Source organism: Micromesistius poutassou, assembly GCF_964030765.1.
Source record: "Micromesistius poutassou genome assembly, chromosome: 10".
NCBI lineage: Eukaryota > Metazoa > Chordata > Actinopteri > Gadiformes > Gadidae > Micromesistius > Micromesistius poutassou.
Window position 1 is genome coordinate 12810027 of NC_140280.1, and position 13082 is coordinate 12823108.

Below are 13082 nucleotides of genomic sequence, written 5' to 3' on the forward strand. Positions count from 1 at the left end.
CCCAGCTTAATGAAAAAAGAACATAACATAATTACCTTTTTTTTTTCAGTTGCTGTGAAATATACATTCCAACATGAATCACAGTGTATAGCGTAAGTAGTGTGTACGAGGCCCCACGCTGTCAGCATACCAGGGCAATCAATAACACACAACTCTAATTAGTTCTTTGAAATAATGAATGTTGCCTGCCAATGTTCTGCGTTCCTATGCTTTGTTTCTCACATCTGCCATAGCATCCTTCAAAACCATGATGGCATCTGCGCATCTAGCGCCGAAGGCACTGCTGCCTGGGCCTGGTGCGCATAATCTCATTTACATATGTATTTATAACCTTTTGCGAAGCCCACTCGAAAAGACGGAGAGGGGTTGAAGAGACGTTTGAGTGGAAAAAAATAAAATAGACAAAGGAAACCTTTATTTGAAAGCTTTCTCGTCACTTTTTCATTGTGCGAGCGAGGATCCTACCTGAGAGCGTCATGACCGTGGTCGACATGACAAAAGAAACACGACAGGCAGCCCACTTGGAGGGCAAGTATCAGGGGACCGCATTCTCAGTCAGTGTCTCGTGATGGATCGTGTTGTTATGGGAAACGTTATGAAAGCGCCTTCGAATGTTTGGAAATCTAGTCGGCATCAACGCGTCCTGTACGACTCAGCAAAGTTAAGTTGAGATAAGAGAGATCGCACCTATAGAGCGTTGTTTCGGTGTTGTGTCGGACTTTAAGATCAACGGAGCACAACTGCAATGTAAGTAAAACGAGTCGTTTTGGCGCCATAGGAAGATCAAAGTGCACGGTGCGCGCCAATGTGTCGCTGTGACGCGCCGTGTGTGCCGGGCTCGAGGCGGCGGTGTTAGCCCACAGTGGCGCTGTGGTTATGCCGGACGCACTGCCTCTCCTACATAATCGTACAAGGACACTGCTGGGGCGGCCGGAGGAGGAAAATACCCGGCCCGCCTGGGTGATCGCAACCTTGGCCAGCATCTTGATCTTCACCACCGTGGTGGACGTGCTGGGGAACCTTCTCGTCATCGTTTCGGTGTTTAGGAACCGAAAGCTGAGGAACTCCGGTAAGAGCGTGTGTTTTCTTGTCCAAAGCAATTGATCGCCGAATAATAATTAAGGGGGTAATATTCACTTATTTGAATGCGTTCCGTTCAAAACTTTTGTTTTAAGTTAATCTTCATGCAGTGTCATTACTTATTTGTTTCGCTCGTGCGCGCTGCACAAGCGCGGCATGAACATGTGGCTGTGACATTATTCATCTGGTAGACCTTCTTCATAATCGTTTCTCATAAGTCAATATTTCATTCTATTAGGTTCAAATGGTAATTAAGGAGCGATTATGTGTCTTTAATGTGTGACGTTAATTAGGCGTTATTATATGGCATCCAATGAAATTACTAATATGTTATGCTATCTGTCTGTCATTTGTGATTAATTCTATTATTTTTATTATTTTTTATAATTATTATCCAACAACTTCTCTAAATATGTGAAACATAACAGAGCAAAAACTGTGCCAGGGGGAAAAAAAAGTTTTTATAATGTTCTCTATTGGACTTATTTTTATTACGTGGATTCATTACAGTAATTTGAATTATTGATGTCGTCTATTAGTGCAGAGTGGGCTCATGAAATCATGGTAACCCTAAACCAGTCCCATAGTGTCTGTGTTACCCACATTGGGCCTTCCATCATGAGTCAATTGCATGGTAATAAATGTGATTACAAACACAATTATTTCATCAAATTAATATTATTCTTATTATTAAATGTACTCAAAATTTAGGTTCACACCTCTGCCTTCTTGTTTTGTGTCAGTGAATGTACCCCCGGCTCTGGATCGTTTTTTGTTGCTTGGATACTGTTTTTTAGAGATGGTCCAAAACATATATTATGCCTTTCAGGTAAATTGCTGAAAAAACTGTTCTGGTAGCTGTTGCATCCACACAAATGCCCATCTAGTATATAACTGCACCTTGTTTCCCACAGCATGAACATTAATGAGCCTATACAGAAATGGGTCAAGCACTTCCATAAGTAAGCTGATGAAACTACAGTGATCAAGTGCCAGGAATGGTAAGAATGCAGACTTCAGTTGCATTGGCTACTGATGTCTCAATCCTGTAAGCTAAACTAATGCTTCCATTAACTAGACCATGATAACTTGGCAAGCTGTTGCTTACATAAGTGTTGGTGGTCCACGCTGCCTGTTGTGTGTCTGTGTGTCTTCATCACCTTCCAAGTTATTGTAGAGACACAATGGAGAATGCTAGGCTGACCTATATCAAGTATGGTCATGCCTCTAGACAGCTATGAGGTCACCGAGGTCAGTACCTCGTAATTTCTTTAGCGCTGAAAATAAAATTGGAAACTAAATACAACTGTATAACAAATCTGCGGCTGAGAACCTCCTGAGATGAGTGCATGTTTACCAACAGAACCTTTGTTCGAGACTAATGTCAGGGCTAATGCCGCCTTCAAAACGCTCTGAGTTTCCGAGAGTTTCGAAGGTTCAGACCTTAAGCTCGGAGGAAAGTGCTTTGAACAATTTGTTGGGTCGGAGTTTTCGCTCAGAGTTTCGTGCGGAAGTAAAGAAACGCGAGTCCTCCGAGTTCACGTCACAACAATGGCTGCCCATTTCGTTGATAGACTAACGTGAACTTGCCTCCACGTCCTCTGGCTCTAACCTCAGCGTAAATCAAGAGGTCAAGAGACCAACTGAAAACAAAGCCGATATGGAACTTAAACTGTGATTCTGAAAAAAGTATAAAGGTAATCAAAATTTGTTTTTTTTTCCAGATTATTGAAGATACGAGTGTGTTGATTTGTGAAATGGTTTGAACAAAGGTTAACGGTGAAAATTGACAAAGTTACGATGTCTGAAGTAGTTGAAGTATCAGAGAAGGCGGAAGGGTATTTAGCAGACGCTTGTGGAAGGTGACAGCCAGCATACCCTCACATACCCTCAGCACTAAGGTGTTCATCACAATGCCATTTGTTGCTGGTCTCTTCGGGAATGCAGGCGTCTCTGAACTCTTTTCTGTTAAGTTCCCTCGAGGGAAACTGCACTGCACTATGTGTCTGTGCACGGCGGATCAGGATTTCTCCCTCAACGTTACACTTTGAAGCCTTTGACAGAGTAGGATGCAATATTACACAGCCTGCCTTCAAATACTTCAAATACTATTGATGTTCTCCCTCTTTCTGTCCCCTCATATTTTGTCTCGCTCCGAGACTAAATACCTCACAGCAAAATTGTTAGTTGATAATTCTTATTTAACAAAGATCCATGTTTTTAATTTCCTTTTTCCTTCTTCAACGTTTTCTCTGTGTGGGCTTTGAGGTTCAGGTAGTCTTAAAAGACGTATTGAAGAAAGCCATTATCTGCTGTCAGCCTGCAGTGTTAGTATTTTAGTGGTAGAAAATGGTATAAAATGAAAGTGGTTAAAAAAAGATTGGAAATGCATTCTGTGACTCTCAGGTAATCGGTAACAAATGTGCATAGATGTTGAAATTGATGCATGAAGGGTTTCCTGAGGTAGAAATCCTACTTGGGTAGCAATTCATGATGAATGTAGTAGTGGTATAAGGAGGGTTCAGAGGGAATTCATCATTTATAAAGCATGTACCTAAATTAGTAATAAGTATTAATTTAAAAAGTGGGTTAGGGTTAGTTAGGGTTAGTTAACGATTAGTTAACGATTCACAAACCATTTGAAATGTGTTAATAATGCTTTATAAACAATTAAAAATGCTGTAATTCATGATGGTCCAGGTAGCATAAGTTAAGTTAACATAGCATAAGCATAAGTTAAGACATTTGTGTGAGCTCAACTAAGGTGAGGACTATCTATATTTATAAACTCTAGGCATTTATAAATGTGTGTCTAAAAGTGTGGTGTCCATGGAAACATAAATTAACCATGTATTTATGGAAACTTAAATTTATGTTTTATGTTTTTGTCATGTTTAACGCCTGATTATAAAATGGGTGGCTTAAATCAAGCGATCTGATTGGTTCCCAACTGTTGTATATTGAGCGTATACACACAGCTATGACGCCCGTTCAGTTTACAGAGTTCAGTATCACTCCACGCCTAACTTGAACGGTTGTTTATTTATATATAAAAGCAATAGCATAGTTCACATTTGATCCAACCCTAACCCTAAAAATGAGGTGGGAGATAACATAAGTAAATAACAACAAGATCTGCCCCTCCATTTACCTATTTGTCTACCTCCGTTAGGTTAGGTCTGATAGGTTTCAAAAAATGTAATTGAACCCATATTCATATACATCATACAGAGTATGATGTATGATATCAGTTCAGATTACCTCGCTATGTTTCCATGGAGACCAACCTTGTGGGAGATTAGCTCCATTTGCTGTGTCCCCGAAACACCACCTATGGTTGGTAGGACGATAGAATTGACATTACAATTCACATGTTCCCACAAAGACATCATTAAGTGAGACCTCCAGCACGACACGGCACCCTTGGCAGAAGTTGACCCCAGGTTTCCACTCTAACGCAGGCTAAGACCCCGTCAGAAGTTATAATGGACATTCCAATTTCATTAACCCACCAATACGTGAGCTTCAATGGAGACATGAACCAAGGTCTCTCCAGAGCCGATAACCAAGAGTTTTCTCTTTTGTGTGTGTGTGTACATAGCTGTATATAAAGAGAAGGATAAGCTCTAGCATAAGTTCAGAAATAAACCTCATAAGTTCAGGCAAAAAAAAGACCAACAGGGTGTTTGTGTTCACGTCTGCATGTTTTATAAACGGCGAATAGAATGAAGCAGCAAAGAAAGTCATCTGGGAAAGGAAATGGCTGTCGTCCTGTTCATAAGACAGGACGACAGCGTATGACAAAAGGAACTGCTTGTAACAGCAAGTTATTCTGCTGAATCAAAGTAGCAGAATGAGCCGTGGAAGGAGACCTCTGAGATGAGCAGGATAACGGCACAGTAGAAAACGCAGAGGCGCGAATCGTCGCCCACAGGAACATCATTGAACAGTTTGAAGAACGGTGACGCCAACTCTTCAGCAACTTCATTTACTTCCGGGAATGATTTGACAGCACCCATTGTGATAGCCTCTGGAAGAGCCTCAGAAGACCAACATAAATCTTCTTAGAACAACCAAACATCAGGACATGCACGGTGAGACTCAGGAGACCCCAGAGTGGGAGCGGACCAGGGCTCAGAACGGAGACGTCATCCCTCCACACCAAAACCAGCTGTGCTTTGGACCCCAGACAGCAGGCAGACAAGAGGGGGGGGGGGGGCAGACAACATGGAGACAAATCATTGAGAACGAGCCACAAGAACACCACCAGAGCTGTGGAGGAGCTGGGGAGAGGCAGACGTTAGCAGAGGGTCTTAGGTGCTTCCCTGGGGCCCAACCGGCCCACAGGGATGAGTGAGTGATTATGGTCGTGTTGGCCGAGCTGCCGTCCTTCACACCATTCTAACCATTTTTTTAACCAGCTTTTTTTTGGGGCCTAATTGGAACACATTTCATTACGTTTTTGACTGTTGTGTTGTTTACTTTAATTAATACGTTTGCATCAACTCTTGCATCAATTTTTTATTTTTAATTAATATTTTCTCCTCTCGCTTGGTTCTAATTTTGTTTCCCACGCAACATCAAGCAGCAAGAGTTCAACATAATTGGGCTTATTTTATCACATTTGTTAGTGCGGGAAATATGTTATACACCCCATTCATTTTCGTTCCTCGTATTCAAATGCGTCTCATCTTATGCAATTAGTGCCCTGACTGCCTCTCGCTGTAGGTCATTGTGCAGTTTTCCATTATATATATATATATATATATATATATATATAGTTTTTTTTGTGTTGTGTTGAACCCAAGAGCAGATACTGAGCATGAAATGGGTGGGTGAAACATCCCCTATACTCCAGCCCGTTAGACACATTATTACAGTTAGTCTAATTAAATTCTGTCTGACAAAGATTTATGACTATCTCCCACATCATTGAAATGTTTCACAATTCATATAGTTTTAGAACATATTTTCATATAGTATTAGAACATATCTTCTTATAGTATTAGAATATTAGAATTAGAAGATGGTTAAAAGATGTGTGTATACCAATCTAATATGCTGCGGTTGCTATGAAATATTTTCCTTGACTTTTCTGATCGGCAAACAGATGGTCAGACTAAGATTCAGATTAATTGAAAGTGCAATTCATTGAAAGTGCAAACAGGCTACACATGTGTCTGTGGAGTTGTAATGCTTCCATCACTGTTGTTTTGAAATGCTCAAATTGAAATTCTGTCTGTAGTATCAAAATATTTGATAATAATATCTGCCATTTGGAGGATACTTTTTAATTAGTCAATACAGGCCTGATAATGCATACTTAGTGAGTATTGAAGCTTAATACCAATTATTTAGTCTAAATAGTTCAGGTATTTTGCAATGTGAAATGATTAGAATGTGTTAAATCATAGCCTATTTCATTATGATCAGCAGCTGCCTTTGTCTTTCAACACCAAACACTCCGCTGTAGTTTGGATAAAGTCAAGGCCAATAAACAGCAAGCAGGAGGACAGACTGAAGAGCTTCTTGAACTGATTCTGATGCTCTTCAAGTATGACTCCATGTAATAGCATGGATTATGGATCTGAGTTGTAATTTGACTAAAGCTTGCAAGCATGGCGTTGACACTCAACATTTTCTAAGCACTTTAGAATAACTAAAACGTGGAAAAAATATTTGATTTGTGTTAAATAATGAATTAATCATTTATAAAGCATTGTTCTTACATGAATAGCAATTCATAATCAGTTATAAATAAATAATAAAATGACATGATAATGGGCATAAGATAATTTATAAAGTGTATAATGCATGTCTGGAATGTATTATTTTAATGAAACATGAGGAAATGTTTTGCACAAGCAAAATAATGACCTGAACAACTTAAAAAAAAAATTATTATTATGCTTTTTGTTGGGGTGTCTTGGATCCATGTGCTCAGAATAGTATCTAATTATTGATGCCAGCTTTGTCAAGAAACGTCAAGAAAACACCCAGATCCACTTTCAACCTCCACAGAATTCTGGTTGACTACCCGTAACCATGCTGGATATAAGCACATTCGTAACGTGAACATCAAACTCAAAAGTACACCACTAATTGGCATATGTTGCAGCGATCATTTTCAAACTCAAAGGTTTCTAGTTGGTTTTGGTTCCTTGAAAGGACACTATTGATGTTGTGTGATGTGTTTTGCAAATACCTCTTTGTGTATCTCAAATGTCATTCCAGACAAATTTTCTCTATGCTGTTTTCAGTTTTAAGAAAATCAGTTTACCACTTCATCACAGAGTAAAATGTGAGGCCACATCTGTCTGCCCCCAGAGCCAGCTTAAAGACCCACCCGCTTAAAGGCCCACCTCCCATTAGTTCTTTCTCTGGATTGCTCCAAAAAGCTTTTAAAAACTAAAAAAAAAAAACTTTTTCTCTGTAATGATGGTGCCTGGTCCCCTTGTCTGTATGTTTCTCTTCCATGTTTTTTCTCTTCATACTTTTTTTTTCATTCTTTTTCCCTCGTTTATTTTTGACTTCAAGGGACCTTGATAGAAGCTTAGTCCAATTATCTGTCAATGATGAGACTGACATCGAAAGATAAATAAGCTCTATATTGCCAATACATTTATGTCAGTCTAATCTTACTCGCCCACTTAATCATTTTTGCTATCGTAGTTTCTTTCTCACTTTTTATCCTCCCCCTTTCTTTCCACTCTTATTTCTGTCTTTATTTCTCCTTCATTCACAAATAAAATTCACTAATAAAAAAGTGTGATCAACTTGCCGACGACTAGTAATTAGCAGATTGCATATTGAGCTTCATATTGCTGTATTAGGCAGAGTCCCATGTCAACAGTAAACAGGGAGAGGGGAACAGTCTGTTTGGATTAAGCACCTATACAGAACCATCAGGGACATAGGGGAACTCTGCCACCTGTTCATAATATTATAAGATGTTTAATATCAGTAAAGCTTGAGCTGTGCCATTTGGCTGACACCTGCTGCTTTGAGTCTGCATTACATAACTGTGTTAGCATGGGCCAATGGAACCATATCCAATTGCTGGTGCATCAACCATGCTTGGGGAATGAAAGCGACAGATTTACTATTCAAATGGTGAATCTGTTGATTTCTGCAGACTTGTCTTATATTTTATGACTTTGGCAGAGATCCAGTTGCCTCCTCTTTTCTTCAAGTAGTGTGTGCAGTTTAGTGAGATAATGGCTCTTTGCTTGACCGTAAACATGAAAGAGCTGGCCCGCTTTAAACAGCAGCATGTCTAACATACCCAAAGATTTGTTCTGGAGCGCCTCATTAAAGTATACACATAAACAGACACATCAGAGACATCAAGTACACCCCACCTCTCTGTCTTGAATTGGTCTCAGAGAGGAAATGCAGCCATTTAAACTGTGAGATGTTAGTGTTGTTAGAAGAACGCTGTGGTAAAGCAAAGCTTTATGAATCAGACAAGAATAGCACAACAAAACTAATTTCATCTAATTTTCTTTGATGAGTTGGTCACATAATGGAAAGGTTCAGCAAATTTCTACTTAATAATAAGATGGTCTACTGATCTACTGAATGATAAGATGGTTTCTGACAGATATTTAATTGAAGGGATCTATTATCAATTGTGACTGTTCTATTTGTGAAACGTGGAAAGCTAATTAAATGTGAAATCTTATTGAAAAAAGAAGGAGATGGTGACAACTCAGATTAACATTGTGTGCTTGGAAGGATATTAATTTATACTCGTTATGCTCTCCTATTTTATTAGCTTTGAGCTTCAGTGTACTTTTAGTTCTGTTGAATCACATGGAAGCCTTCTACTATTGCACTGAGCACGTTTCCTTTTCCCCTGGGCCCTGCTTGTTGTTAAGGGACAGCGTGTTACTAGAAAGGAGGACAATGTTTGACTGGCCATCACCAGCAGCTGCACCTTTACCTTACAATTGTATGTAAGAGAGTTGCTTTGGTCCCTGTCTCAGCCTTATTTAAAGGGCCCATGACAAGCCGTTTTGGAAATCTGCCCCTTATGACATCACAAGTGGGCATGTCCACCTAGATGTATGCTGGATAGATCAGTCTACCAGCCTACCCAGTGGACTGTAGCAAACGTTGCTCATCTAGCCATCACACATCACAGGTGGACACGCCCACCTGTGATGTCATAAGGGGCAGATTTCCAAAATGGCTTATAACGGCTAACAGCACACCTGGTGGCATGTCATGGGACCTTTCACCACGACTTATTCTTAAGAGCAGAAGGAAAGGGCGCGATAGGAAGAGGCAAAGGCTAACACAATCACTTCCTTCAAACACATCTGCCTTCAAACACATCTGCCTGCCACATCTGCCTACTACAGATGCACTGTAGTGCATCTGTAGTGGGCATAGACACTCCTGTGGACACTCCAGATGTTTTTAAATACACTCTCAACAGGGTTCTCAACACTAGTCTTGCTCATTGTATGATAAGAGCAATGTTTTCTACACATTGTCAACCTTGGATTTGCTCTGACTCTGTACAGATTTTTTTTTCCATTTATTTTCTCACAGTCCTCAGCAAGGTCTGACATAGCTTCTAAACACACCCTTTAAGGAATAAAATCGGTTATTCGTTCCGTGACTGTCAACATTTATATTCTCATCCACATTTCTTGGACAAGCTCCTCAGTCTTTGCTGTAAACAATGAAAATGCAAACAACGGCTGTCACAGGTCCACCCACAGAGAGTGATACTCAAACAGCACTCTTTGCATTCATGGGTGTATGTGTGTTTTTTTGGCATATGTGTGCATGGCATCTAGAGGCTACATGTACTTTGGTCTGGTGGACAAAGCATTGCGTCTTGGGTGCCTCATTATTATGAGAGGCATTATGATGTTATGATGTATCTGAAGTCTGAAGTACCAGTCATGTCCTATACATGACAACACGGGATGACAGAGTTAACCGATCCTTGAACACAGAGGCTGAAGGGAGTGTGTATTTTTCCATGGGATGGGCATAGAATATGTTCATGTCTCAACCGCCGGAATCACGAGGAATCAGCCTCCGTCTGTCTTCTTCGTCTGTTTCTCAGAATTTATCCCAACGCAAACACAGATCAGCCAAACCAACCCACATTTGTGTGTGTGTGTGTGTGTGTGTGTGTGTGTGTGTCAGCCAGATCATTACACATGTGACAATGACGATTCTTGCTGCAAATCAACACATGCATGAATTAACATCATCATGGACACACAACACAATTGTATGCAACACTTTGTTTTTCAGCATATTGGTATCTTGACCTATGGCATTTTCCATTTTTAACTCATTTTATTGCTATTGTTATTGAATATATTACAGTCACTATCTTGTCCTCATTCTGTTGACATTTGCAAGCATTCAAACAAACATTGAATTCCCTGTCTCATGAAAGCACTTAAATTGTTTTTAGCGTTATTCTATTTGCAAATTCATATTATTTTACAAACTGAAAGTGCTGGCGTAACAAACCATGAAAAACCTCCAGCAAAAGCATATGTGAACCTAAATGTTTGTTAAAAGAATGTGGTCCATGTTGTGTTTGTGTGTTTGTGTTTGTGTGTGTTTGTGTGTGTGTTTGTGTGTTGTGATTGACGCCCATTATCTCTGGCCCCCGTCCTCGCGCTCACCCCTTTCTCCTCCCGGTCCCGATGCCCAGCCGACGCCGGACCACAACCCCATCACAGCGTTGGGAGCACTCGGTGTCCCTTCGCCCCTTGTGTGCCCGTGTTCAAAATGCTTTCGGTTTTGCTTTTCTTTCCTTTTCTCGATACAGTACAGTCGATTGCTGGGGGTCAGCCAACCTTAATTTGACCCACTTCCTTTTGTGTTCCTCGCTCTCTCGCTCAAGAGCGGGGACTGCTTACATATTGCTTACTTACTGCTTACAAGAATCCTCTGTCTGTCTCTCTCTGTCAGACGGTTCAGGTGTCAGCAAAGAGAATAAATAGATTTATTTCTCAGACAACCTCATTGTCATGTCCACATAGATACATAATCCTGGTGTCTCACTGGTCCAATGTGGCTGTTCCACATGCCTCCCTGGCATCTCTCCAGTCATGATCTCACTTTTTGTGTATTGACATTTAGGTCCTAATGGAGTACAGTGCTAAATTGTTTTAGTAGCTAATCATCTATTTAACGTATTCCTTTATTTACCTTTAGATGATCTTTTTCCTGCTGTGTGCAGTAAATGTGCATTGAGACACACTGAGACATTGAGGAACAGGAACGAATTAAACGCCTTGTTTCTACGCTCCTGAACCCTGCCAGTGTTGGCACAGCGCCTAATGTGTGCACGTGATTGTTTTGTCTGTGTGTTCCTACGCAGGTAATGTGTTTGTAGTGAGTTTGGCCTTTGCTGACCTTGTGGTGGCGTTCTACCCGTATCCCGTGGTGCTCTACGCGCTCTTCCATGACGGCTGGTCGCTGGGCAACACACAATGCATGGTGAGCAGCCATCGCCGCGCCGCTCGTATGGCGGCCCATGTTCACGAAACAAACTGGTTATTTATTAGTTATTTATTTAAGTTAATTTGCTGCCCCTGGCATCTCACCACGGTACATAAACCTCTCGCTCATTTCTCTTTCCCACTCTCTCTCTCTCTCTCTCGCTCTCTCTCTCTCTCTCGCTCTCTCTCTCAATTCAATTCAAAAAAGCTTTATTGGCATGAGAAATATACATTTGCATTGCATTGTCTCTCTCTCTCTCTCTCAATCGTCCTCCCTCCTCCACCCCACCTCCCTCCCTCCCTCCCTCCCTCCTCCCTCCCTCCCCCCCTCCCCCCCCCCTCCCTCCCTCCCCCCTCTCTCCCTCCCTCCTCCATCCCTCCCTCCTCCCTCTCTCCCTCCCCCCTCTCTCCCTCTCTCCCTCCCTCCCCCCCTCCCCGGCTGCAGGTCAGTGGCTTCCTCATGGGGCTGAGTGTCATCGGCTCCATCTTCAACATCACCGGGATAGCGGTGAACCGCTACTGCTACATCTGCCACTCCTTCTCCTACAGCCGGCTGTACAGCTTCCGCCGCACGCTGCTCTACGTGGGCCTCATCTGGCTGCTGGCCGTGGCCGCGCTGGTGCCCAACTTCTTCGTGGGCTCCCTGCGCTACGACCCGCGCGTGTACTCCTGCACCTTCGCCCAGAACGTCAGCAGCTCCTACACCATCGCCGTGGTGGTGGTCCACTTCCTGGTGCCCATCGCCGTGGTGACCTTCTGCTACCTGCGCATCTGGGTGCTCGTGATCCAGGTCCGAGAACCCGGTTCCGCCCCCCCCGGCCCCCCCCCCGCCGGCCGTTTCCACGTTAACAGTGAAACCACCGCCGCTGTTTTCCTCTGTTGTCGTTTTTTTGAGGGCGCATGTGCATCCCGTGCATGTGTCCGGGTGTACACGTGTGTTCTCGGTTTGTCGTGTGTATGTCGGAATGTGTTTTCCGATGCGGTCGAACGCGGCGTATGATCCTCTCCCCACCCCCCCCAACCCACCCCCCCCCCGACTGATTACCTTGTGCATTTTCGCCATTTTTCTCTTTTCTCCAGGTTCGCCGTAAGGTCAAAGTGGAGGAGAGCTCCCGCCTGAAGTCCAGCGACCTGCGCAACTTCATCACCATGTTCGTGGTGTTCGTGCTGTTCGCCATCTGCTGGGGGCCCCTCAACCTCATCGGCCTGGCGGTGTCCATCGACCCGGCCCGCGTGGGGCCCCTCATCCCCGAGTGGCTCTTCGTGGTCAGCTACTTCATGGCCTACTTCAACAGCTGCCTGAACGCCGTGATCTACGGCCTGCTCAACAGGAACTTCCGGCAGGAGTACAAGCACATCATGGCCTCGGTGCTGGTGAGCTGGCTCTTTGTCTCCGAGTCGTCCAGGGCCACCGAGGGGAAGAGTGTGCGGAGCCCCAAGCCCTCACCCGCCCCGCCGTTTTACAACGGGTCCTTCAAAGGCCACCACGTCCCTGGTTTTTATGATCTGGATCGTTGA

At 42.8% G+C, this 13082-nt stretch overlaps 1 protein-coding gene across 1 annotated transcript; it reads left to right on the top strand.

Annotated features, from left to right (window-relative positions):
* Positions 1 to 876: 876 nt before the first annotated feature.
* On the top strand, positions 877 to 13082 carry LOC311354108 (melatonin receptor type 1B-B-like; the record flags this gene model as incomplete). The annotated part of the gene is made up of 4 exons (XM_084473904.1): positions 877 to 1069; positions 11444 to 11562; positions 12010 to 12354; positions 12645 to 13082. 4 exons carry the CDS (start codon positions 877 to 879, stop codon positions 13080 to 13082), a joined length of 1095 nt encoding a protein of 364 aa, XP_084330030.1.